At 43.0% G+C, this 26,339-nt stretch overlaps 2 protein-coding genes across 4 annotated transcripts; one reads left to right on the forward strand and one right to left on the reverse strand.

The window, feature by feature from the left end:
* The first annotated feature begins 278 nt into the window (after positions 1–278).
* On the forward strand, positions 279–16,923 carry zmp:0000000926 (ataxin-1-like). Of its 2 annotated transcripts, none has more exons than XM_017409391.3 (3): positions 279–757; positions 13,964–15,681; positions 15,806–16,923. In XM_017409391.3, the coding sequence occupies exons 2-3, from the start codon at positions 14,122–14,124 to the stop codon at positions 16,268–16,270; spliced, it is 2,025 nt and encodes a 674-aa protein (XP_017264880.1). In that variant the 5' UTR covers positions 279–757; positions 13,964–14,121; the 3' UTR covers positions 16,271–16,923. The 2 variants fall into 2 exon arrangements, with proteins under 2 accessions (XP_017264880.1, XP_017264881.1); XM_017409392.3 differs by lacking the exon at positions 279–757 and adding an exon at positions 10,188–10,554.
* A 584-nt stretch (positions 16,924–17,507) lies between these two features.
* Positions 17,508–25,695, reverse strand: irf10 (interferon regulatory factor 10). Of its 2 annotated transcripts, none has more exons than XM_017409453.3 (8): positions 25,225–25,695; positions 22,277–22,472; positions 22,093–22,169; positions 21,689–21,743; positions 19,392–19,493; positions 18,914–19,300; positions 18,688–18,806; positions 17,508–18,262 (listed from the first exon to the last, which is right to left on the reverse strand). In XM_017409453.3, the coding sequence occupies exons 1-8, from the start codon at positions 25,393–25,395 to the stop codon at positions 18,170–18,172; spliced, it is 1,200 nt and encodes a 399-aa protein (XP_017264942.1). In that variant the 5' UTR covers positions 25,396–25,695; the 3' UTR covers positions 17,508–18,169. The 2 variants fall into 2 exon arrangements, with proteins under 2 accessions (XP_017264942.1, XP_017264940.1); XM_017409451.3 differs by having other exon boundaries at positions 19,392–19,496; positions 25,225–25,694.
* Positions 25,696–26,339: the final 644 nt, after the last annotated feature.

Raw genomic sequence — 26,339 nt, forward strand, 5'->3', positions numbered from 1 at the left:
CTCAGTGTGTCAGATTTGACCAGCTGGTGTTACACTGATTCACTGGCGTGACAATACTCTGTGATTGTGTTTAGCTCCCTCACCTGCAGAGCCCGGCAAGCACACCTTTCCCATCATTCCCCCTGCGGACTGTGATTGGCTGACGAGCTAAAGAGGCTGAGGTGTTGCAGCAAATAGCACGGGGCTGTGGGCCGATCCAATCTGCAGCTCGAGGGAGGTTAATGAGTGAAGCCGCTGGGCTGTCAGCCAAACATGAGCAGCAATGCTAAGGCTCCCACAATGAGCCTGACTGTATTACCACTGAGCTCTGTCTAATTATACACTCCCGGCAAGGCAAGGAGAGACACAGAGCATATTAGGCAGGGGGAAGAAAAAAGTTATCAGGTGTCCTGGTGTGTCGGAGAGAGGCGCACCAAGAGGGATGAGAGCAGGCTGAAGTTGTAAGAGTGAGATAAAAGGTGCGTGGCAGTTAGACGGAAGGAGAGAAGAAGGGGGTTGGAGAAATCAGGCGAGCTGAAAAGAGAAACAGAGCGCGCTCAGAGGGAGATACATGAGAGAGAGAGAGAGAGAGAGAGCAAAGAGGCGTTTAGAGAGTGAGAAGGAGGAGAGGAAGAAATAGGATGAAGGGAGGGAAGGCTGAGCAGTAGAGAGAAGGAAGAGACTCTCAGTGTCAAAACTGGATATTCCTGCGTGCCAGCTGCTGCCTGATCCAATGAGAGAACTCTCAGATATGAGCTACGCAAAGGCACCCAGCAAGGTATGTGACCACAGCTCTTCCTCCTCTCAGTGTGTGCGTGTAGGTGGGTGTGTGAAGGAGAGAGGAACACAGGTGTGTTGGCAACTTTGACTGACAGGATAAACAGAACGTGTGATTGAATGCTGTGAGAAGATTGCTTTAGGACTTATTGTAGGCACATAGCCTTCTGAAGGAGTGAGGTCAGCTTACAGTGGAGAGACAATATGCTTGAATTGTTTGAGTGTGTGTGAATGACTTTGTTGCACAGACTCTTGCAAGTCTCTGTGTGTGTACGTGTGTGTGTGTGCAAACAGGCAATATCAGTGAGTGAGAGTGTGTGAGAAAGACAGAGAGGTGGAGGTTTATCTTGCAGCCTGACGGCAGATCAGGGCTTTCAGAATTAGAGCAGTGGGCTTAAATAGCCCTGGTCCAGGGATAGCCAGGGGCCCGCGAGGAGCCCGTTTAAATCGGGAAGGATGGGGATGCGATTGGCGAGGGTGGGGTTAGTCCATTTGGGGCAAAGATTTGGAGAGAGTGAGAGTGGAGAGGAGGGGGAGGAGGAGAGTAAGATGTGCAGATGTTGGGGACAAGTCTCCGAAAGATCTCATGCCACTAAAGGGAGGATGTACGGGTGTGCAGGTGCATCGGGCATCTGTAGTCTAACTTGATATGTATCCAGTGCACGGGGAAACATGAGAAAGCATTTAACGAAGGAACGTCCTGGTGCCGCCTTTTATTTATTCGATGAACTTTATAATTTAAAGACTCGACATTTCTTTGACTCTGAAAGGACCAAACTGTCGCCTCGCAAATCTCCCCCTAGTGTTTTGCTATTCTTAATGGAGACACTCTACACCAGCGAGCACAATTATGATTTCTGTATGTCTATTTCTGCTCCAGGCAGCGCTGTCCTTCTGCTGCAGCAGAAAACCATATGCTGCATATAGGAGAGTTTAACAGCTCCTCACAGTCCTCGGCTTCTCAGACGTCTTTCAAACGAGACATACAACATGTGTCCCTGCTGACTTAATTCACTTAATTTCAATTATGAGGATGATCTGCTGGAGTCTACAGGAAGTCTTACGTCTCTCAGCCATTGCTTCTACTAATGCCTATTTTCAGAGCACAGCATGTTTAATTCTGACATTTTTTGTCCTGAATGTTGAGACAAAGATTTCCTTAACTGTTTGGCAAAATTGAGCCAAATAGTTGTATTCTAAAGGTTCCAAAGCGCCGATATTTATATTTTTTTGTTTATTTAGTTTAATTATAAGGCTTGGTGTTATACCTCTAATGAAAGATGCACCCTCTTGGATGGTGTTAAATATAACTGAGGAGTTAAAATGGTTCTGTGTGTTTGGAGGGGACAGAAACTTACTGCATGTCCAAATGAAAAACCCACCACAATGTTTCTTGTGTCCTTCCCCTTGAGAAGAACAGGCCTCTTGTAGGAGAAGGTTGAGTGGCTGCTGGCCCTTTAAGAGGTCTATTTTTACAGGGGCACACTCATGCATGGAGTGAGGCAGCAGCACACGGAGACTGTATCTGCGCTGCCTCACTTCTGTGACTCCACACAACAGCTCCTGTAGGACCATAACCTTGTGAGAGAGGTAGACTGATGAAATTTGTGCCATCCGACGACGAGAGTTTCTTCTTTCTGCGCAACCTCGAGCAAAAAAAAAATCATCGAAACGAGAAGTTACTCTTTTTTTTTTTTACCCACCATGGAGAATCGGGCCTTTTTCAAGTGGATCTCTCTGAAGTCTAAAAGTGATAATGAGTGGGAGCCTGCAGTAAAGACACCCTTATAAAGAAGCGCCAACATTCCCACATACTTGTTTTGATATGCAGATAGCTATGGGAGAAATCTGAAAACATTCATGCCCCCTTCTTACAAACACAAAATACACTTTAGTTTACTCACACCCACGCACTCCTCGAAAGAAACCACATAAATGAGCACATTTGTGAACATTTCGTTGCAAACACACATCTATGTATTTAAAGGCGCACGCAGTTCGTTCACCCACATGAAGACAGTATTACTTATACATCCTCAATATCTGGACCTAAAATATTCTTTTTTTTTTCTTATGCAATCTGCATGTTATATAATGCATGGCCTGTCATTATCACAGCGCTCCTTCACGCCCTGCTGTGCCTCTCCACCTACAGCACCACACAGACAGACAGACATACACACACACACACACACCCTGCGTCTTGTGTTAGCAGCCATATACTCTACTCTAGCACTCTCACCCACGCTGAGTGTGTGCTCTCTCAAACAGCCACCCAGATGAGTGAGAGGGAAAGACGAAGAGGGAGACCAAGAGTGGGTGGGATGGGGAGGCTGAAAGTGAAAGACAAAGAAAGGGAAAACTTGCAGAGTGATGTGTACATTCACGCTGGGACTACACGCATTTGCATGATTACATGAATCTATGCATGTGTTCTTTACGTATCCTGGGTTTTCAGGGCTGCATGCCAAACGGCGGCTCGAAACGAATCTTTGACTTTGTTAGAGCTCATAGTTAGGCAACCATTTGAACTTCGGTAACCCTTTACAACCATTTATGAACAGCGTGTTCACTCCTCCTTTAGAAAGTACCGCGAAGCATTCGCCACTCCACTGCAAATTATGCGAGGGATAATCTCTCTCTTTGTCACTCGTAGTCACACCTAGAGTTCGAGCGAACGCTTGCATGTCTTTGCCTGTCTGGCATGTCATCCACTCTCAGAGCAGGAAGTCCCATCTTTTTTTTTGTTTTTTTTACATGTGCACAAATATTTCTGTAAATTGTTCTGCTATCACATCAGCTGGTTCCATGCCTTGTTTAATTAGGAATATTAAAAGTGGTCAACAAAACAACTTGAGTTAACCTTACTACTGACTGTTACAAGGCTCTGAACCTTTAGTTTAGGACTGAAATACTTTTTTTTTACGATATATAAATCCTCATGTTTCGTTTTGGTGGCATTATAGTAATTATTTGTCTCACAAACTCCTGCAGGGATTAAACAGGATTAAAACTTGGTTACTGCAGAGGTAAAGAACACACAGCACACCTCATACTTACCAAAGCATGCCTCCACCATGTCCTTTGAATGGATACATTGTCACCCTTCAAGAGTCTCCTCTCAACAGAGGACGATGGTTCATTGCAAAAGAAATTTGATTGCTCTGATCAACTTAAGTCATTTGCTGTAACTCTTCTATTAAAATCTAAGTTTACGGCTCCCGTGTTAAAACTCATCATTGTTGACATGCCTAAATAAACGACACTATCACTGTTGGATTTTTTTTTCCCTGTCTTGTCAGGTGTTGCTGCAAAAACAATAAGTGTGACGGCGAAGAGAACAGCTTAGCGAATACATCTAATATAAAACATGTCGAGCGGAGATCCCTTGAGATTGAGACAATTCCTTTTGTTGTAGTGAGCAGCAGCATATGTTTGTTGTAGAGATAATGAAAACAGGATTTATAGGAGTTATATCAATGAAGAGAGCAGTTTAGCCCGGCACCAGAATGTGATCAGAGACGGATTCTGCAGGACAGTTTTGCGGCACATAGCGAAAAAAATGTCATCAAACTGTCTTTTGCCAAAACGTCATGCACCTCTCAGTGTATGTGAGTTGTCGCTGGCTGCTTGTAAAGCACATTTTTAGACGTTTGAAAACCTTTTTTACTTGGATATGTGCGTTCAAAAGCAATCTCAGCAGACTTCTGCAAAGGCAACTGCTTTGTCTTGTTCAAGAAAGTACAGACGTACCAACGTCACAAACAAAAAAGCCACATGAAAGTAAAACCAATAGGTTGAAACCATGTAGTTATGTCTTTGTGTAAAATATGTACTTCTTGTTTGACTCTTTGTAGTGCTGTTTCTGCATTTGAGGACAAAGATTACAGTAAGTAATAACATATCCAGCACCTGTTTAAAGAGTAGTGATATAATTTACTGGGACTATAACTCATGCATCCAGCATAATAATTAATTACCAGAACTAGTTTATTTTACATTCAGAATTAATAATTAAAAGATGCTGCACATTTTCCTTTTTATTTCTTTCTTCTTTTTTTTTTAAGATACTGCTGTCATTTTGTAATCATTCAAAAAGACCCGTCTGTCCACTCGTCCCAGATCAGAGCTCCTCCCAGTTAAAATGCTTTGAGCATTGGCTTCGGGAGCTTAGCCAAGCAGCCAGGAGTGTGATGAATAATCCCAAACAGAAGCCGGTGTTTGAACACAGCCGACACTGTGCCAGACTACTTAAAGGTGACAGACACACCTGTCGTTCAAGTTTTCTCATGAGAGGAGGGAGGATTCATGGGAGCCATTTACACTCAAATCCGCTCATCGTATGTGTGAGGTAAACAAATGTGTATATTTTTAAATGTGCGTATGAAAACACGGGTATGTGCTCTGTCAGTTATCCGACCACACACTCAACTCTGCTTTTTTTGCTCGGATCGTTTTCCTTGGCCTTGACTTTTGTGTGTGATCGAGCGGCATGTTCTCCTCCTCCTCCACACTTCATCTACAATAGGGGTCAGCGACCTTTAAACCCTGGCCGCCCACCATTTACACCCACAGTTTCTCAGCCAGGCCAGCCTTTTTCTCCCTGCTGAAGTCGATGCAGTAGGTTTGCTCCCTCACACAGACAGACGTGTGCACAAACACAACAGACTGCGCAGCATTGGTTTGGGTATCACTGTGCGGAGAGTGTAACACCTGAGACATCCTGCTGCCTTTTCCATCAATAGAGCTCTGAAGGCCTGTCCTGAAAGCTGGATGCATACCATCTGATCTGCCCTTGTGATTTATTTTATTCTTTCTTTCAGCCAAACATCTGGCTATGAATTAATCGGTCTTATTTTTGGAACTATATTCAGAGGTGAGGAAATAGATGAATGATAACGGTTCAGTTCTAAGCAGAATTGTGTCTCACTGTGTGTTAATTTATTTTATTTTTTTATTTTATTTTCCGCCCACTCGGTGATATTTCCATATAACTTGCAGCACCTTCTAATTACGAGCAGCATAAGCATTGTGTTGAGTAAGTGACTGTGACCGTGTGTGGCTGGGAGTTGGTGTGGGAGGGGTTGTAGAGCAACAGCAATACCAATAATGGCAGTGTATAGCAATGTTGCCTTGAATACAGGCAGTGATAAAGGTACTCAAGACAATTTCTGTACAGCCAGTCTAGACAGTGTCTCTGAATATGAATGCCACTTAAGCTGCCAGTGAGAGACCTAGCCATGTTCTCTCCATGGAGATGTCAAGATTGCTTACAGCTTGCTGACATTTTGCTGCTGAAACAGAGAAAACGCAAAAAGCTCGTTTGACTGGCACTCACCAGGGGGACAGTCAGCACCAAAAACAAAAAAAATATTTTGAATGAAAAGTAGTTCCCCCTCACCCCCTCTCTCTTTTTTTTTTTCATACTCACACTTGTCCACCCACACGCTCTTTCAAGCTGTTTCAACCCTCTTTTCGACAGTTTTCACCTTGCTTGTAAGCTAGTGACCTGCATGGGAGTGCTGCACGCTACAGAGACTCTGAGTTGGGTTCATTATGTCTAAACATTTGACAGAGGAACTCCCCCCCCCCACCCAGCACAGTGAGGCAATGCATGCAAACATTTGGAAAACTAATTTAGGAAAGAGCTGCACGAGTCAAAATAGAAAATCATGACTACGCATCAGCGGTGTGTGACATCACTGCTGTTTTATAGTAATTACTGTCGCTTAAGCTAAAGGAGCTCATTTAAGTTCACCGGGTTTGTTTTACATCTTTGTGATGCAAATGATAACTGCAAGCAGACACTAAATTCAGTTCCTTGTGGCTTTTAATTATGGTTGTTTCAGATGCTGCATGGGAGGCAAATTATCAGGGTGAGACAGTGGAAAAATATGCAAAAACGAAACTCCCATCAGAAGACACCTAAATGTCAATAAATGACAACACCATAACACCCGCGATTGAAAATATCAGACACTGAAACACCTACAAAGAGTTGCACATGTTTCACGCTGACCCGTTTCGAGAAGCATAGAAGGAGAGGCAGGAACGCAGCCTACTCTGGACAGAGGAAAAAGGAAAACGAGGTGGAGGAATTTTTTGCTTCTGCTGACTGGCTGACCTGCATGTAATTAGTCAAGTCATATTTTTAACTGATATTGCGTAAAAGCCAGCTTAAGGAGCCATAGCTGCCCTATTTATACTCCAGGGGCTAATGGCCTGCACCACTACGCAGGGGGATTTCCTCTCAGAACTATACTAAGCCTGCCTTAGGCCGTACCAGTTAGGATTCACAGGGATTAACCCAGCAATACATTACAGGCCTCACCGCCGCGTCTGAATCACGTCACGCTGCCGGAGAGTTTCCTGTTTGCTTTGCAATTTTGCAAAGTTCTGCGCTGTCTGTTACTTTGTCTGGAAGCTGTGTTTATTTGTATTAACCGACAGCACGCACCGTCTATCTCACTCCTAAGCACTCTAAATGTACTACCGATCAGATGTTCGGGAAGTTTCTGCGCTACGGTGACTGTTTTTGCTTGCCCGTGAAGACGCAGCACAAACAACCTGTGCACATGTTTGTCCGTGTGTTTCAGGGAAGAGCGGGATGTTAATAGTAAGTCCTGAACCGACTGTAAGCCCATCTTCGTTGTGACTGAGCCTGTTGCTGCTGGCTCATCCTGCTGAAGAATGGGTCAGGGCTCTGAAGGCTGACCTGGCATGTTGCCCAATCAGCTAGTGCCTGTATCACTCTGTCCTTTTATCAGCTTAGCCTGGCTTCTTGTGGCTTTAGCCACCGCCGTAGTACCCCCCCTTCCCCCCTTGCCCCCTCCGCGTTGCTTCATCTCTCCACCTCTAAATGAGGAACTCTAAATTTGTTATCTCTCTATCTACAGTATCTGTCCATCTGCCTGCTTTGTCCTCATCCAGCCATCCTCTCATCTACTCTTCCCTCTGTTCAGATCTGTTACATTCAGCAACAAATTTCTGCTGCATCAGACATCCATCATAGATCCNAAGACAACAATAGTCAACAACAACAAGAATCGAACCAGAGCCTGAAACACCACAACAATAACAATCAACAACAACAAACACACAGCCTGAAACGTGATCGGACATCCAATACAAGGCTAAACATGAGAAAGAGTAAAGAAAGAGGGGGGGCAAAAAAAAAACCAAAGCAAACGAACATTTTCTTTAAACTGAAAGCCACGTTTTACAGTAAAATGTTCTCTGAAACCTCACCTGTGTAGGCCTTTGCTTATTTTTAACACTTCCTGCACCACCATTTGTTGAATGCCGTCTGACTCATATGACCTTTCTCGTTGAGGCCTGACCCTGTTTGTGTATCTCCGTGTGTACCGGTGTGTGTGCGCGTACGAGCGATAAGATGGACAGATTACAAACTCTAAAGAGCAAGACAGACCGAAATGGAAGAAACGGAGGAAGAGTAAACGCCACTGTATGACTCAGGAGCACCCGAACCGACTGAATCTCGTGTGCTTTGCTCATGTTCATTTTTGTTTGTGTGAGTTTATATTAAGTAACCGAGTGTGCTTGTATGAGTAAAGCAAGTCATTTCTATATCTCTATATTGTAGCACATGCTTTGTGATTAACCAGACTTTATTCCTTTCTCTTTCATAATGACTCGACTGTCATTTGCAAATTCAAGTCAAATACCAACTGGTGACATAATATTTGTCAAACTATAATAAAGTCTCAGTTAAATGAACGGCGACAGGACCACAGAGTGATTTCAGGGCAGACAAAATATTAAATCTTAGAGAAAAGCAATTACCTAATCTATAAATTTAATTATTTTTCTGTAGTTTTATGTCTGTTATTTCTCACTAATTTGTAACCTTGTTGTATAAATGCTAAAAAAAAAAATGTGTAATTAAAATGGCAAGTTGTTTTGTATAATTATGTATCAAACTATTTAAATAAAATAGCCAAGGTAACAGACATCTTTTAAGTAATCTTCTGTATAGTATCTTTATTGAAATATGTTTGCAGAAACTTTTTCACATTCTGACAAAGTCAAGTTAATTTCCTCTTGTTTATTTAGTTTATTTCTCTTAGTTTTTGTTGCTCAGTCTTTTATTGGAATTTAAAAAATGTTTTTATTTAAACAATTAAAGAGATTTTTTGGTATGAACTATTACATATTTTATTGCATTTATTTTGCTATGTGATAATGTCGATATTTATTTCTTTGAGGCCCTTCAGTGTTTAGGTTTAAACCAAGATGTTTCAGAACTGTTAATTTAAGTACCTTTCGGTGATGTGGCCACATAAAGCATTTGCTGAAGCAGACAGCGTCTGTGCCCACACAACCTCAGCGTCTGACATGTGTATAATCAGTACTCATTCGAAAAATAAAAGTAACGTTCACCGAAATGTCAGGGGTCGTGTTTTTGTCAGTTGTCGCCTTGTTGTGGGGATGTTTCACGTTGGCCTTTCAAACCTCCAGCTCTGATGAGCCTTCTGTTGCACTGATAGTAAGACGGTCGGGTTGGTGAAGTTCTCTATTTTTTTGCTCTGATTTTAAAGAGGCGGCTTAAATTGAGTTCAAAGTTGTAAAAGAACATTACATCCAGCCCGTCTCCACCCTGGGTTTGTTTCCGCACTGACGCGTCTCTCGGTTCCTTGCCGTGAATGAGCCCTCCCCGGCTCTCACCGGCAAGCCATACCAGCACACTCCACCCGAACCGACTGAATCACTGAAGCAAATCATTCAGAGCTCCCCTGCTGGGCTCCTGTTTGCGTACAAACTCGTACGAGTGTGTGTCCCAGCTTGTGTGTGTGCATGCATGCAAATAAAATCAAATCAAATGTATTCATGAAGGCTCTTTTAACGAGCAGGTTCATCGCAAAGTGCTTTGATGAGAACAAAGAACACAAATTCAGATGAAACTACAGATAAACAAAAAAGAACAAGAGCAGCGTGCGTGTCTCTGTGTGTGTGTGTGTGTGTTCTTGATGGATGTGAGGTTTAGTTTTGAGTCATAGGCAGCAGCAAAAGCCTAAGTCTGAGAGTGTGTGTAGGATGAGCCTCCTACCACGTTCCTCCCTGTCTCTCATCAACTGTCTTTCTGCCTCCCCTCTGTCCCTCTGTTTCTTTTATGTGTCAGCACGTCTTCTGTAAAATGTCACTGCACACTTAGATTAATGATTTGATTGCTCAGTCATTGATTGATTAATGATATTTCATGTTAGAAGAAAAAGTTAGGAGTAAAGTAAGCAAATGGCATGAACAGATGATCAGTATAGTCTGCATCCTGGACCGTGCATATATTTCTGTGCTTATATATGCGTGTGTGTGTGTGTGTGTGTGTGTGTGTGTGTGTGTGTGTGTGTGTGTATGCAGGTTTGTATCCCTCACAGTGATTAAAGCAAGTGGGCGGCAGCAGCAACTGGTCTGCCTGTGTGGCTCTGCATAGCAGACATGTTTCTCACTGCTAGATATTACTCATTTCCTCAGCCCTTTGCACACACAAGCATACACACACACAAACACTCTCTTGACACACACATGCTCACAAGCACAACAGACACAGAGACGGATAGCAGACTCTCAGTTTTTCCCTTCAGTTTGGTGGGCTCGCTGGTGTTATTTCATGCGTTCAGAGATCAGAGGCAGGGCGTAGCTGGAGGCTGCTGATCTCTGCAGGTGTTGGAGCTCGTCTTGGTGCTGTGAAGGAGCACAGCAGGGAGCTGAGGGGTGGGTCTGGAGGGTGACTAGAATATGAATGGCTGCCAACTCTGGGACATCTCCTCAGCCCGCACTAAGGTCAGTCTTGCATCTCATCACACCAGCTGCCAACTTCATCCACCTGATCGTTCCAACACTCCCTCTCTCTCTCTCTCGCTCTCCCTCTCTGTCTGTCTCTGTCGTCTGCTTTTCTGTTGCTAAATCTTTAAATACAAGTTTCATTGATAGGAAAAACTTCAACTAGTTTGGCACTGATATTGTGCCTGTGTGTGTTCTGAGGTTTGCGGTCGTGAGTATGGACGCATGTTTGACACTTCAACCGATAGATGCACGAAGAGAAAAGGCGGGATGATGTAGAGAAGTGCAAATATAGATTTTAATTTATTTGCAATTTGACTGAAAGGACGTTTAAAAGATGACTCCATTTTTTTCTACAAAACCACGATTAGTTTTGGGATTCTTGTATCGTTTTTTAACTGACTAAACAACGGGCTTTTCGGACCGTTTAATTGGAGGGAAAGTAAAAAGATCGTGATGGAAGTGATCTGTCCCCTTCAATGTATTGAAATGTTGCATTAAAAGCCCAGCAGCTCCAGCTCCGTGTGCATGTCTGCACAGTGTAGGAGTGCTCTGTTAGGAGACATTTCTTTTCGAAACTCCTCCACATGCACAATCGCATTCTTTGTTTTCTTGCACTCTGCACAAGTTTATATTAGGTCTGTTTTGATGATGCTGGTGTGAGAGTAATCTGAGGCTAACCAGAAACAATCATTTATTTATTTTTTTCGTTTTGTTTTGCATCTTTTTAAAAAAATCTGGGCTTTCTGCAGCATCTTCATCTTTGACCTTTTAAATATTGTGGGTCACCTAAATAATACTGCAAGATACATTTCCTTGCAAGGAAATTTCAAATGTTACCGTTCAGTTGTTTGTTTGTTTGTTTTTATGGTTACTGTTCATATATTCAATTTTTTTGTAGCATTTACTAAACAAGTAAAAAATAGTTAAATTAATGACATCTTGTTTATATAAATTTCCAACAGTAAAACATGTTGGACTTTTTGAGGAACATAAATAACTTTTTTGTTGTGTATTTTGTTAAAAATGTCTTTTTTTTTCATCTTTCTACCGTCTTCACAATTATACAGTGAATAATTGGTGAAGTCTCCACGTGAAGTACTCTGAAAGCTCTTTTTGCTGTAAATTTATACTATTTAATTAAATTAAAATCTGTTGTAAAAGAGGGGGTTTGGAATTATTCTTGACTTTAGTAACAAACTAAAACAAAAGTGTCTCCCATTTTTCATATCAGCAACATTTAACCCCCGACCTGTTAGAAAATACAGAGTCACTGCAGAAAACATCTCAGGCTTGTTTTTAGGGATGCTTTGCTGGGTTCTGGTCCACTCCCTAACTGAATTAGACAAAATATTTTTTGCAGAGTTTTACTGAAGCCACTCCTTTGTTTTTGAGGATGTTATCTCCATCGTCTCCTGAGAATATGAGGACTCTGGAAAGAATTTCCCCTTACTCAGAGTTTGGATGAGGTAGAGCTCAGTGCCTGGCTCAATTCGGACACTTCCCTCGGCGGTTTATCCAAATATCTTTCTCTTTGTTTCATTGAATCAGAAGATTTCCTGTCTGAACGAGGCCCTGCCAGAACTGGAGTCTGTTTGTGATTCTAAATTTAAAATTGATATCAATTTTTTTTTATTTTAGAAGGACTTCAAAGACTGCAATAAAGTTTTAGAAGCACTTCACAAACTATTGAAATAGAAAGTGCCAGAACTCAAGTGTCATAGTTAAACCAACTAAATACTATTGTTGATTTGCTAAAATTATACTCTTGAAATCTTCATTATATAAAATACTCTCAAACCTATTGTTACTTTACGAAAAATAAAAAAAAATGGTTGAATCCATTGAAAGTTGAGTCTTAAACACAGTTGCTGCATGTATCATACGCTGGACCTGCAGTAAAATCAGAACAGCCGCGTTTTCATTGACCTAATAGTCGTACATCATATCATTTTCACTGTTCTGCCTTATTGCATCCATCCTGCCAACGTCTGGGACAATGAATCCTCCTCCTCCCATCGCTCTGTTTTCAGTTTTCCACTCAGATGCACAAACAGCTTGCTCCGCTCTAACACTTCTTCTGTTTTTGGACCAAGTCACTTGATGAGCAACAGCGTTCCCAGTATCCCAATCTAACCTCTCTAACCAACTGAATGTATATGTGCCTCTATATCCATATATATATATATATATATATATATATATATACAATGTGTGTGGACCCAGTTGCCATGGTGACTGTGTGGCGGATGGTGAGGCGGCAGAGAGTTGGTTAACAGTTCACAGACTTGCGGGTGAGTGCGGTGCTGAGTGGCTGTGGCAGCAGCTGGAGCAGCGACGCTCGTGGAGGAGGGAACGGCTGGACTCGCGGCTCGCCGTTTCAAAAAGAGAGCTCATTTAAAACATTTGGAGAAGAATTAGTGGAGCTCCCCCGCACTTCTCGCCGAATGAAAGAGGGCTGTAAAATCTCTGACACATCTGAGGACTCTAACACAAACACACACAGAAGACCCAGACAATAAAGCACGCTCGCATATTTTCCTCCAAGACCGAAACATGACACGTTTTAACCGATCAACATGGCTTACATGTCTGCACACTGTCACACATATCCCCCCCCCCCCCACACACACACACACACACATGCTGTGATGCCTAATTAACATGCAGGGACACATAGCCTGTGTCTACAACAACTGGTGGTAATATCAACAGTGTTTCTGTCAGCTTTTGGTGGGCAGTGACCAGCTTTTCCTATCACTGGGGGAGTGTTTACAGCCACTTGAGGGGAGTATTTGTTTGTCCGTTGTTGTCTGTGTGTGTGTGTCTGAAAGAGAAGGGTTGAGGGGGTGTTGGTAGTAAGCTTGTGTAGAATACAGAGAGCACCCGAGGGTGTCGTGGGGGTGGTTCATGAAAGTGGTAGAAAAGCATATCTACATATTCCAATCATCCCCCGAGAGTCAGGGATGAAAACTCTCCTGCTGTGGGGGCTCCGAGTGTGTATGTGTGTATTTGCACACACGTACTGCACTGCTTCTGAACTTCATTGGCTGCAAAATGTATTTTTAGCCTGCATGTGGGAGTAATGTGTTTGAATGAAATGAATAAGTTGGGTAGTCTCAGTCCCACCACAGTGCACATAGGTAATAAATAATACGCGAAAGATATCAAAAAGCTACGAGTTTCTCACCTCTTGAAAATACTTTGGAAGAGCAAGTGAGTAGTAGATTACCCTCCATCTGTCTGTTACAGGCGAATGTTTGTTTGCATGTTTGACCATACTGACAGCTATGTAAGTCTTATCTACATCGGATGCCAGGACCTAACAGACTGTTCTTCCCCAATGTTCACACTTAATCTCTCATGCTTCTGTCTCTCCCTTTCCCCCACCTTATCTCTGTCTCTGTAGGTGAGTGGTGCTTCAGTGGAAGAGCATCAACAGTGACCCAACAGTGATGCTGTGTATCAGCCTTCCCCTCTGTCCATGCCCCTCGTTTTCCCGTGAGGCCCATGTGACCTAGCCTACACTAACACACAGGGGGCCCCCACTGCTGCTGGAGCCCACCCATGAATCCAAGCCCCGACCGCAGCAAAGAGTGCCTCCCTCCTAAGAAGAGGGAGTCTCGGCAAGGATCTACAGAACACCACGTTCCCCTGGATGAGTTTAAACCCCCCGTGCCGTTTCGGAGTCGCCCCAGCACTGGTAGAGGAGAGGGAGGCAGGGAGGCCAGCGACAGGGACCGAGTCCTCTGTAACCCAAACCTCCATCCTCTACATAGTCCCCCACCCCTCCCTGCTCCAGCACCAAGCCTCCCTGTGCCATTACCATGGGCCCTGAGTTACTCTCCACCTGTCTCCCTTTTCCCAGGACAGGTTAGTGACAGGAGGAGCTCAGGGTCTCCAGCTTGGAGAGATGATCCTCTTGCCTCAACCCTGCCCCACCACTCCAGGTGGCTGCCATTGCCACCCCCCCATTCTTCTTCCTCCACTTCCTCTTTTAAGACTCCTTTGCCAGCCGGTTCTCGAGAGATGTGGTCCTATATTAACAGTGGCCGGCGCGACTATAGCCCATCTCTCTTCTCTCATTCATACTTGTTTAGTCCCCAGTCTCTGTACCCCTCAGACCCCAACCTAGTTGAGGTAAGATCCAGGTACTTGAGCAAGAGGCCTAATGGCTTAGATGAGCCAGGCAGCAGGACTGCCTCAGCCTCAAGACCTCTACTCATAGGAGAATATGGGAATGACAGCAGTAGATCTAGGTTGAACATTAGCCCACACACTTTGCATGCCAATGGGGGACGGAGACAGCAGGAGGACCTAACATCCCCTGTTCATTCTGGAGGGACGTTTCTGTCAGATTCTCAAGCTCAAGAGGACCCTGAGCAACATTCTTCTCTGCAGGAAAGACAGCAGCCTGGGAAGACCAGCTCCACTTCACTCTCCATCAGCTCCCACCTCCTAGGACCAGACTCTAGGACAGACAGAAGCGGGCTATTGGACCACCTGGGGGCCACACCGACTGAGGCCCAATTCTACTATTCCTTGGGATCAATCTCCCATCCCAGCCCTCAAGCCCAGGCCTACCCACTCTACAGCTCCTCAGGAACATTTCCATATAGTCTGCACCGGGAGCCAGGACCCAGGCAGCACAATATGAGGAACTTGCCACACTCACCTCTGGGTCTGCCTAACAGCCATGACCGATCACAGAGAGACCGGAACAGAGACCAAGAAAGGGACAAGATCCTGCAGAGAGACAGAGAACGAGTCAAAGTGAAAGAGAAGCAGCTACACCAGGACAAAGACCAAGAGAGGGACAGTGAGCGTGAGAGACGACGGAACAGAGACAGAGGGAGAGAGGTTTCTCCGTCCAATCCTCACACCTCATCCCCGGCCCTCCGCCCATCTCCCCCCGCACTCCTACCTCATTTCACCAAGGGGTCTCTGATTGAGCTGGGCAGTGGTCGACTGAAGCGGGTGGAGGAGCTGCGGACGGAGGACTTCCTGAGGAGTGCGGACACATCCCCGGAGTTCCACCTCAGCACCTGCACGGTGCTGCTGATTTCCCCCAGCAGTACACAGGGCTTCAGCCACCTGCAGGTCCACCTCACAGAGCGCAACACTCAGGTTCGCTTTCTCCTAATTTGCCTGACCTTAACTGCTTCAGCTCATATGAGTTAAGCTTTTTTTTCTGCTGTTCACTAAACTCATATTGTTGTGATAATAAATGTCATCATGTGGTTTTGTGTAGGAGTTACTGCAGGTCTTGGTGGAGTACCCGTTCTTTGTGCAAGACCGGGGCTGGTCTTCTTGCTCTCCTCAGAAAACCATGCAGCTGTATGGCCTGCCATGCCGTCAGCTCACGGAGGGCGACGTATGCCTGGCCCTCACCCCGACGGCCACCCAACCTCACCGGACACACACGCGTGCCAGCTCCAGAGCCCATCGCACACAGCTCCTCTCCAGGGCTGGGGCAGAGTCAAGCAACCTGCAAAGGGAGGAGATGCCACCCCCACCTCCCCCTCCCCCTCTTCCTCACCAACCACCTCCGTCTACAGCATGCCCTCCGTGCACAAAGTCCACAGAGCCTCCGGCGAAAGAGCAGCGACGGCCTCGCAAACGGCGCTGGTCCGCACCGGACATACTTCCCTCAACAGGAACTGATGAAAGCCTCTTGGATTTACCTCATGGCTCCAAGCTAATGAAGTGGCAGTAGAAAACTTGCACATGTAAACTTATACACACACATGCACACACAAGCACATACACACCCTCCTTGTCTCTGTTGCACCCACAAAGACAAACAATGGAGAGACCTCAAGGCAGGGTTGCAGGGAAGGAATACAAAACAAAATTTACAGGTGATCACTCACTCTGGTCTTGCTGCACCTTTCCTTTCCTTTCCTTTCCTTTCCTTTCCTTTCCTTTCCTTTCCTTTCCTTTCCTTTCCTTTCCTTTCCGTTCCTCTTCTTTCCTTTCCTTTCCTTTCCTTTCCTTTCCTTTCCTTTCCTTTCCTTTCCTTTCCTCTTCTTTCCTTTCCTTTCCTTCAACCTAATTGTACTTAGCACAGCCCTGAAAGAAGCAGCAGCTCAAACATCTCTGAATGACTCTTTACAAATACACTGAAGACATTCAGTGAGACAATCAAGCACTTGTGTGTTAACTCTGTTTTTGTTATGGTTGTCCCACACACCTACAGTACTTAATGAAAGTAACTGCTGCAGGGTATTTTCAATCAGTGTTATGAAACTAAACGCTATTGAGGAATTGCAGAAATATATGAACAAAAATTGACTATATATATATAAATATATATTACATTACAAATGTTATATACAGTAAATATGCTAAACAGATTTAATGCAATTTCTGTCAATCTTGCAATGCATTTTTGTTTTTTTAGTTTTTTGTTTTTTTTTTTAGTTTCTTGCTTCTGAGCCGATGTCTTAATGCCGGCCTGGGCAGGCACAAGTGAATGTATGAGCAACTCTTCGCCTTTTTCATTCTCATCACTGGGAGTCATTTCAAAAGGTTGTTCATCAAGGCATTACTCTCCAATATGTTCTTAACATTATCTCTGACAAAGGGAGAACACTAATGAAAACTGCGTAACAGACAATCCCACGCACACAGACAGGTCTGTGCCACATCGCCTCGACACTCATGGTGGTTTTCCATTAAAAGTGAATGATGGAAGGAGTAAAAGGTGCAGTATGGCTGAAGAGTAATGGTGCTAATAACACGTTGGAACATGATGCTTTGTGAATGCTCTTGACCCCCGTGTACTGTACGCTTCTGTTCCCCATCTCATTTTTTTATGTACTGTATTTGTTTGAAGGCAGGGAAAATGATGAAAGTATTTTAAACTCCGATACGGGTATATCATCTTAATCAGCACTCTCTCTCACTTTAGTTTCTATTTGTTTTAAGTTTTTTTTGTTTGTTTGTTTTTGTTTTTTATTTTCAAAGAGAAAAAAAATGAACCTGTTTATTTTTCTTTTTAAATGTTAAAGCTACAAAAAATGTATATTTTTAAAAAATTGTGAATCTGTTCTATGATGTTCGCTAGAAATAAATGAGAAAAAAAAAAAAGCTTTATAGATTACATTACTGGTGTCATTTTATTTCCTGTCTTTGTTGTAAAGCAAAAAAAAAATATTAATTTAGTATATCATATATCATATATGGCAAATAGCCTCTCGCACCGTGACGGCTGGAGATCGGCACCAGCGCCCCGCGACCCGGAAAGGAGAGGCGGGTAAAAAAATGGATGGATTCATATACGGCAAATATGGAACTGCCAAAAACATGAGAAGGGGAAAAAAAGAAGCATTCACATTCATGGTATGTTGTTAGCACAACAACTGTCTAGCTGCACTTTGGACAAAAATAAGTCTGTTTTTCAAAATTTTAGGAGTCACACACAAAAAAAGAATATATCTTTCATGTTCCTATATGCAGATAAGTATACCACGCAGCCATTTATACTATATATACATCTTTACTAACAACACTTAGTTGGTGTCTTTCATGATGGTCACAGCTTCACTCGTTTTTTTTTTGTCATTCCCGCCCCAAACTCAGGGTAGATGTTTTAGTCCTCCCGCATCATCTTTCACTCCGAGTTTGAAGGCGGAACTGGAGATTTCTCTTCCTTTTGTCCCAAGTTGAATAACTGTAGCAGCTCCACAGCAAACAGGGGAACCACCTGGCCAATGGGAAACAGTACCACCCAGTCATTAGTGTGTTTATGAGGACATCTACTGGCTGAGAATACAACTGTCGCGCGTGAAAGGTTTTAACGTTTGCCATAAGAACCTTAGAAAGTCTCGCAACTCCAGTTTCTTTTTGTTTGTTGCTCGAGAAATGAGAACTCAAGCCCTTGATTTCAAATTAACCTGACATGACACATTATAGTCCTAAGCTGTCTTTAAACTCTGTGTTTAAGTATGACCCAAAAAAACAAAAACAATTTGGCAAATATGAGACGTTTTTACATGAACCTGAATCTCTAATTTAATGAACTGTACATAAGACAAGTCTAAACAAATACAACAAATGAATAAATGGGCAACAAAATATAACTGGGGGGAGAAGGGTACATTTGTATTTTATTTTATTTTTTCAACCAACCTGTGCCATGATGAGCTTCCTGGTTTTCGGTACATTCGGATCTGGGTATTCTTCTCCGAAGCAGAGCTCAATCTCATAGGAGGGTGTGGACCCCTTCCCCTGCAAACAGTTCTGCAGAGCTGCACAAACAAATAATCAGATTTCCTGTTTGTAGCAATCACACATCCTCTATCAATAAAGCTGATTTTGAAAAAAAAAGAAAAAAAGTGACCATGCTCTGTAATACCATTAAGAAATGTAGGTGTGTCCAGTAGTTTGAAAGTCTTTTCCCGCTCCAGTTTGTTTGGCTGGTCGGTGTGTTGGGCCATGGGGCCACTCCAGTACACCCTGCCCTGGCAGAACCGCTTGATGAACACCCCATCCGGCGCCACCCATAATAGCACGCCCCTTTCCAGGTGACAAAGCAGGCGATTCATTGCTTCCGCCATGCAGGGCGGCAGGGAAACGGAGGCCGGGGACGGGAAAGAGAGCTGCTGGGCGGAGCAGGGCCCGTAGATCCGTTCATTCCCCAAAGGAACACGACCCTGGAGGATGAAGCAGCCATCTGGGCTCCTGGTGGTCACTTTTGTCACCGTGTTGCCTTGGTACAGTAGCCTCACCTGCATACGAAAGTCTGCACACACAAAATGCCACTAAGACGAATTCAGAAGACAAAATATCTTCTTTTTTTTTTTTGGAAGCTTTATTCTGGGAAGCTTTCTCACCTGATATATCGACAGTAGGACTTAGGAAGTTGATGGGAGCGGGGGCCTGAATTTGAATTGTTTTCTCTGTTTTCTCGCAGTACATGTGCTCTCTCAGCGGGTCTTCTAAAGCAAAGCAGAGAAACACGTGAATCCAAACAAAACTACCAGCAAAGGAGAAAAACTAAAATCTTGTTCTGTTTGTGTAAAATGAGAAAATTTAAAAATTCAGCCATCAACAAACATGACAAACGTAGACATACAACAGGACTGGACCCATACGGGTTTTCATAAACCCTCATAGGAGAAGTTCAATGTGCAGAATAGCTATGATTTACTTACTACTACACTCCTGTTAGTAAAAACCATGTTTTTGACAGTAATATATCTGTAATAATGGATCATAACCTAAAAAAAATCTATCATTATGCATTAAGTTATGTTCTGTTGTCCATGTTACTGTTTTTTTTCTTACTTTAGAGGTGAATTGTGCAATTTAATTTCAATCCAGTTTTATTTTTAATTTAAACCAACGACCTGTGTAGCAATTTGTCAAATGCTTCCTATCATTTTTATGCAGACGTTATCGTTGTTCATTGTTGCTCATCCTCACTTAGTCAGACTTTCAAACTTCTACAGGATGCTTTTAATGTCATTCAGTCTCATCTGCAAAAACCTAAACTGGTTATAAATGCTGACAAAACCCAAACTCTTGGTGTTTTCTACCAAAAGGGAGCAGCCAGGGAGCACCAGGGGCAATGGTCTCAAATTACAAATGCTTGGGATTTCTTTCCAATGGTGAGCTATCATTTAAAGCTCACATTGCTAATCTGGCATCTGAAGTCAATCTGAAGCAGGGTTTTTATTGTAGAAATAAATCCTGTTCTTCACGCAGAGTTCAAAGACCTCAGTATCTTACTGGACTGTGGTGATGTGCTGTACATGAGCGCTCTGAGGTTCGCCTCACTCATCCCAGTGAGCTGTACGTTAAATCTGACTGGTCTTCTCTTACTGCAAGCAGACTTACACACTGGATGACTCTAATCTATAAGGCCCTACTGGGCTCGTTTCCGTCGTCTTTAGGCACATATAAAACACTAACAACCTTACGTTCGATCAGTGTTGTTTCTCTGTCGGTTCCTCAGGTCAGAACTGAATTAGGAAAAAGAGCGCCGAGCTTTGCTGTCCCCTCGGAGTGGAACACCCTACAGATGGATCTAAAACTGCTAGGCCTCGCCTCTCTTAGAGCCTTTAGCTGAATCCTGAAAGATGGCGTTAGTAAGACCTTTGATCGATGCCTATGTTTTAAACTCTGCCTGTTTGACCCATTGTCTGTACTTTAATCACAGCCTGAGCTTCTGGCTATTGCTTATGTTCTTCAACTGTTGTCTGTGTTTTTAAACTCTTGTTTCTGCTTTCTTAGCCACCGTGTTTCAGTCACTGTTAGGGTCATTATTATGCTATGCCCTTGCACTTTAAAATCCAAAACAGCTTATGTAGGTATAACCTTGTTTAGTCTTGTATTGTTAATTGTTTTGATTCATGACGTGCGCTGCTGACCTCTTGGCCAGGTCACCCTTGGAAAAATAGTTTTGGAGCTCAATGGGGTTTTATCTGGTTACATAAATGATGATTATGGAAAAATGGGTGTTGCACTAGAGCACCTGAATCTATTTCCAAAACAAACTGAAGCAAAACCTAGCGTGAGTCCTAATTTGGAGCCATTAAGGCAGATCATATGAATCTTTTTATTTAGGTAGGAATGACCTGTTTGGAGGAAAAATCCTAAAAGTCTTTAAGAGTACAATCTGAACCCAGGCCACACAGAGAGACGGGGGCTTCTTGTTCTGATAGGACTAACAATACGGCCGCGTTTCTTCATGAAGCCAGAGGTTTGCTTGCTTTATTTGTTTACACATTTTTGGAACGATAAGGATATCTATATATCACCTAAATTACCGAGTGTCAGACAGATGTCACAAGTACAGACATAAAGATAACATTAGCCATTACGAAAGCAAAATCCAAATACAGCCACATTTACATCCCCCCAGTCTAAGCCCACGGTTTGCACGTTAAAAACTTATTGCCTATATTGTTCCAAAGATCACGCCGTTGAAGAAAAAGGAGAAAGAGCACATATTGTAGGAGCGTGCTCCTGTTAGAGCCAGAACAGGCTGAGCTGACTGGGATAAAAAGGATTAAATATGGTAGCAGACATCTTGTTTGTTGGTAGACCGAGGCTGACATACGTAAATGTTCAGGATTCTCCAGAACAGTTTCGCTTTGCTTGACCAGCTTGTGCATGCGACACTTACCAGGAGACGTTTCTTCTTCTTTGTCCGCTTGAAACGATTCCTTTTGAAAATGAGGCTTCAGAAACAGAAACGAGAATTAGGTCTGATGAGGTTTAGAGCAGCAAGAGTTGATCGTTTAGTAACATTTCCTCTGAGCGCGAAAATGTGGGATTTTGAGGTACGACTCCTGTCCACTTTTCAGGTTATCCACAAAGCTTCCCAGGACACATAGTCTGCATGTCACATTTATTTCTATGCCCCAAATTAGTCCACCATAATATGTATGTCACCTTTTTGTGAACATCTAAATGACTTATTGGTAACAAGGTTGTGTTCTTAATCACTCTGCCAAATCTGTGCCATCTGCAGAATGTATTAGCCGCTAAGGTTTATCTTGAGTTTGTAATTTGTAGATGTAGTTTTACCTGGTTGTCCAGGTAACCGGGGCTCTTGGGAGACCATTTCACCTGCTTGAGCACTGGATAGTTAGTCTGAGGACACACTGAGGAGTGGGAACAAGTGGGTTAAGAATGAGCACTCAGACAGCATCAAGTCAGAAGGAGAAAAGTGCATCGCCTGGTTGGAGGGTCAGGGTGTACTTCCGTTCACCTGCTGGCTTGACTGACGAAGCGTCCTGCTGGATCTTGTAGACCTTGTACGGCTCAGTGATGTCCAGCTGGTTGCGCTCGGGGACCTCCTGGAAGTCCGTGCTCTTGTTGAGAGCACAGCGAAGTCGTGTCTTCCACATGGTGGGGTCCGCTTTATCCCTGCCCTCTTTGTATTTACCCTTATACACGGCCCAGGCCTGGAAAGAATCAGCAGAACGTCATTTAGAAAAGCTATTGCTGACTGACACCAATTTTTAAAAAAAAAAGCTTTATTTCTTTATTTCTTTATTTCAGAGGCGTGCTCTGTTAACAAAGCAAAATTTAAATGTTTATATTGATCTGTTTTGCACTCTGTGTTTTACCTTTATACCCGCATGTGGTCTAACAAAGACAAAGAAGTCGAATATTAAGCATTGTCCGTGGTATTTTCACATTTCGTGGAGAACAATAGACCTGTTTACATGTTCTCATTTGTAGGGCTCCAGTAATTGTTGACAATGAACCTGTCTGCAAAACAGCAGGGAACTTCCCCCACCCTCAGGTGGAATTTAGACACGACAAGAACATCGGCGCATTTTCTCGTCGATAGTTTTGAAATTTGCCGTGTGAAAACTTTACAACAAGTTCAGTGTTTAGTTTTAAAGTGTTAAAACTTGGCAGAGCTGATGCCGAATTGATCTCTAAAGGTTTACTGATGTAAGCAGGTCCGGCTTTCAGGTGGGGAGGGGTTCGCGGCACAGTTTTTTCCTTGAAAAATCTGTAAACATGCCGAGGAAGTGCAGTAGCCCCGCCCTGCTCGTTTCCCTTCAAACATCTGAACCAAATAAATGATCACGTCAATTTGTCTTCTTATGAGAGCTTACAGGGGACTTTAAAAAAAAAAAAAAAAAAAAGGAACCCTCCTCCCAGAAGGCCAGGTCTGCTCCGACTGATCAGGTGATCTGTGAATAAACCTCTGGTGATGTGCCAATCGAGATCTTGTTCCTGGCTTCCTGAGGAAGCGTTGCTGAAATGAGCCTCACAGTGATGAAAGAAGGAAGAAAATGACAAATCAGTTATGACACTTCAAGTGCACAGATCTTCTGTAGGAAACAAGAACTCCCTGTGGCGTGCACCAGGAAGTATTCCCTGAGCACGCCGCGTACACAAGATCCACCATAAAGCATTGAAGGAAGAGGGGAAACAAACCATAAGAAGATTATAATAATAAAGGGTTTTAGCAGCAAAAATCGACTTCACCAGTCTTTCTCACAGAGTCGATATTTCAGAGTTATGCAAGCTTCAAATCACTGAATAAATTACCTTCAGCGAAACTAAGAAAAGCTAATCACACCCATTGAATTCAGTCTATTTGTCATTAATTATCACCACAGCACTGAGCGGTTTAAATAAACCACATATGGTGAGGTTCTCATCCCATTCTTTACATTTACTGAACAATAACAACATATTCTCCATTTCTTTGACCTGTTATCATTTACTTATAAGCCTGAAAAAAGACCAACATTCATCAGAAAGTCTCTGCACTCATATATATATATATATATATATATATATATATGCTGTGATTCTGAGCTAATTCAGCCTTTAAAATAATCACATTTCTTTTTGCAACTTTCCAGTTCATCTCAATGGTCACAATAATTTGGATTTTTTATTATATATATATATATATATATATATATATATATATATATATATATATATATATATATATATTATCTCTGGTGGGCTATAGGAAACATGTGACTTAACATGTTATGAAAAGACATTTTCAAGCCCCAAACCTGTAGTTTGTTTTTTGTTTTTTTGTTTCTCCACAGACAAAATTTTGTCCTCTAAAAATGTAGAAAGTGTGACTCCGCACCACCAGAATACACACACACATATAAGTTTATATTTCTTTGCTTATCAGGACCGTATGTTGATTTCCATTAATGTCCAACCCTTCTCCAAAACCTAACGTTTACCAGTACATGTCTAACATTAAACTAAACTAAACTTTATTCACACCTTAGCCCTAAACCTAAACCACTTTGGTCCCCAACTGGTCCTGACAAGGTATGTGTACCAGAAAAGGTCCTAAAAGGGCTACAAAAACTAGGTATACACACACACACACACACCAACAGTCAGACCTGTGGATCAGCTGTTCTCAAACCTTTCAGCTTCTGACCCATAAATAAGAGCAGCAGAGGCTTCTGACTCAAACATTCCCACTTTAATCGTATAAACTCTGTTCTTAAAGAACATCATGACAACGCCACAACCTGAACTACTATGATACTAGTTTGATTAATTATTAGTATTATTGATGCATCTATTCTTTGTAGTATTTTGGTGAAAATATGCCATTAGCAATCTTGTTTATATATAATTTTATTTCTGTAGATCATTTGGAGATCCTCGCTTCACTTTTCATGACCCACAATGGGGTCCCGGCCCCACTTTTGGGAACCACTGCCCTAGTTGAATGATTACAAACATTTTTTATCTTCAAACCCACAAACTAACTAGTAAACCCTGTGACCCCAGGCTGTTTGTGGTGGTCAAATGTGTGTATTGAGTCGATTAAACAAGTGCATTAATGACAATAACCACTAGACTTTTTTTTTAATCTATTTCTAACCACGCTCTGCTACAGTAACTGTGACACAAAAGTTTGTTGTTAGCAGTCGTTTCCTCAAATTAAGTTTAATTCCAGGGAGATCATTTCAAGACCCCCTCAAAAAGCCTTGATGTTTCAGGACCCTCAGTGAAGTTTTAGCCACCTATAGATCAGGTTTGGAGTTACTGAGCTGTGATTTCCTCTCATTAACTTATCCCTGACGCACGTGGATCAGTCTTAATGCTGTTTTTTGTTTGTTTGTTTGTTTCTTCCCTAACATAAACTCGGTTCTGTTACCACCTGCCTGCCTTCAGAGAGCGAAGCGCGTGGAAAGTTTTGACCTTGAACAGAGCCGCATCCTCCGTCTGCTTGTAGTCCTTCTTGGCTGCGTGCTTCCAGGGGATCCTGAACATGGTCCTCGCCTCATCCTCCCAGCTCAGGCCCTCGTACCTGCCGCTCTCGATCTGAGCAACCAGCCACTCTTTCAGGTGCAGCTTGGCTCCTTCTTCCATCTTCAGCTCATGCTGCGCTTTCGGGACCGACTTTCAGCGCGAACACTCCGGCTCTGCTTTCCAAATCAACAACAGCAAGAAAAAAAACCTCAATCCAATCTATACTTTCTTGTTTGATGCCAATCAGACATTCAGTTTTGACGTCCAGCAGAAATTCAGCAGACTTAACAGCTCATCTGATAAAGGTGATAAAAAGAAAAGAAAGAGAGAAAAAAAGTATCACCTACAGATCTGAACTTAAATGGAGAAGTCGCAACTAAAGAGTTTGTGCGCTCTTGCAAGTGAAAGCGAAAGCTTCAGCAGTTTCTGTGCTTTCGGTTTCCCTGCTGGCTGTTCGAAGACAATCATTTCCAAGTAAAACGCTTCAGTGACTGAGAGCCTGGAAGAACTGGGCCCCTGAGCTCGGAACCGAGAATTTACGCGCATGTTTTTTTATGCGTAATTTCTTTAAAAACAAAAGCAACAACAACAAAAAAAACGTTTTGGAGATGTGCGTAAAGGCTGTGGGATCACTTTTAATTTGTTCCAACAGTGAAACTGAGCACGAGGAGTATTCGACTTATTGGCAAGAAAGAAGCGCGCGCGCACGCGCACGTGCAGCCACTCATAGCGAAACGCACTCGTGAAAACGAATGTATGTGGGTGGAAAGGTTCAGCGTGTTTTTCTTTTATTTGTTTTTTGTTTGCTTTTCCAAGGTTTTATACACGTCTTGTTGCTGACTGAAGATTTTCTCCCATCGTTAAGGGCTAAGCAAACTGGAGACAAACACGTAAAGTTTATTTCGATCAAAGGCGCAGGAATAAAAAAAGGTAAAAAATGATCATAAACGACCTGCTTGTAGTTCTCACCCCCACCAGCAGAGGGCGGCTTATATCCGTGATCCTAACTGTTGATCTCAGTTCAAAGGTCCACGGCTCAGACACTTAGGCTTCAATATGTCTTT

This window comes from Kryptolebias marmoratus, linkage group LG8 (assembly GCF_001649575.2).
Source record: "Kryptolebias marmoratus isolate JLee-2015 linkage group LG8, ASM164957v2, whole genome shotgun sequence".
NCBI lineage: Eukaryota > Metazoa > Chordata > Actinopteri > Cyprinodontiformes > Rivulidae > Kryptolebias > Kryptolebias marmoratus.

Excerpts from the sequence above, each read along its gene's own strand:
- irf10 (XM_017409451.3), bottom strand. The coding sequence starts at position 25,395 with ATGGAAGAAGGAGCCAAGCTGCACCTGAAAGAGTGGCTGGTTGCTCAG. Across the intron at positions 19,301-19,391 it reads TCCTACTGTCGATATATCAG|ACTTTCGTATGCAGGTGAGG; the intron begins GTGAGAAAGCTT and ends TTGTGTGTGCAG. Across the intron at positions 18,807-18,913 it reads CACACCTACATTTCTTAATG|CTCTGCAGAACTGTTTGCAG; the intron begins GTATTACAGAGC and ends TTGTTTGTGCAG.
- zmp:0000000926 (XM_017409391.3), top strand. The coding sequence starts at position 14,122 with ATGAATCCAAGCCCCGACCGCAGCAAAGAGTGCCTCCCTCCTAAGAAG. Across the intron at positions 15,682-15,805 it reads TCACAGAGCGCAACACTCAG|GAGTTACTGCAGGTCTTGGT; the intron begins GTTCGCTTTCTC and ends GGTTTTGTGTAG.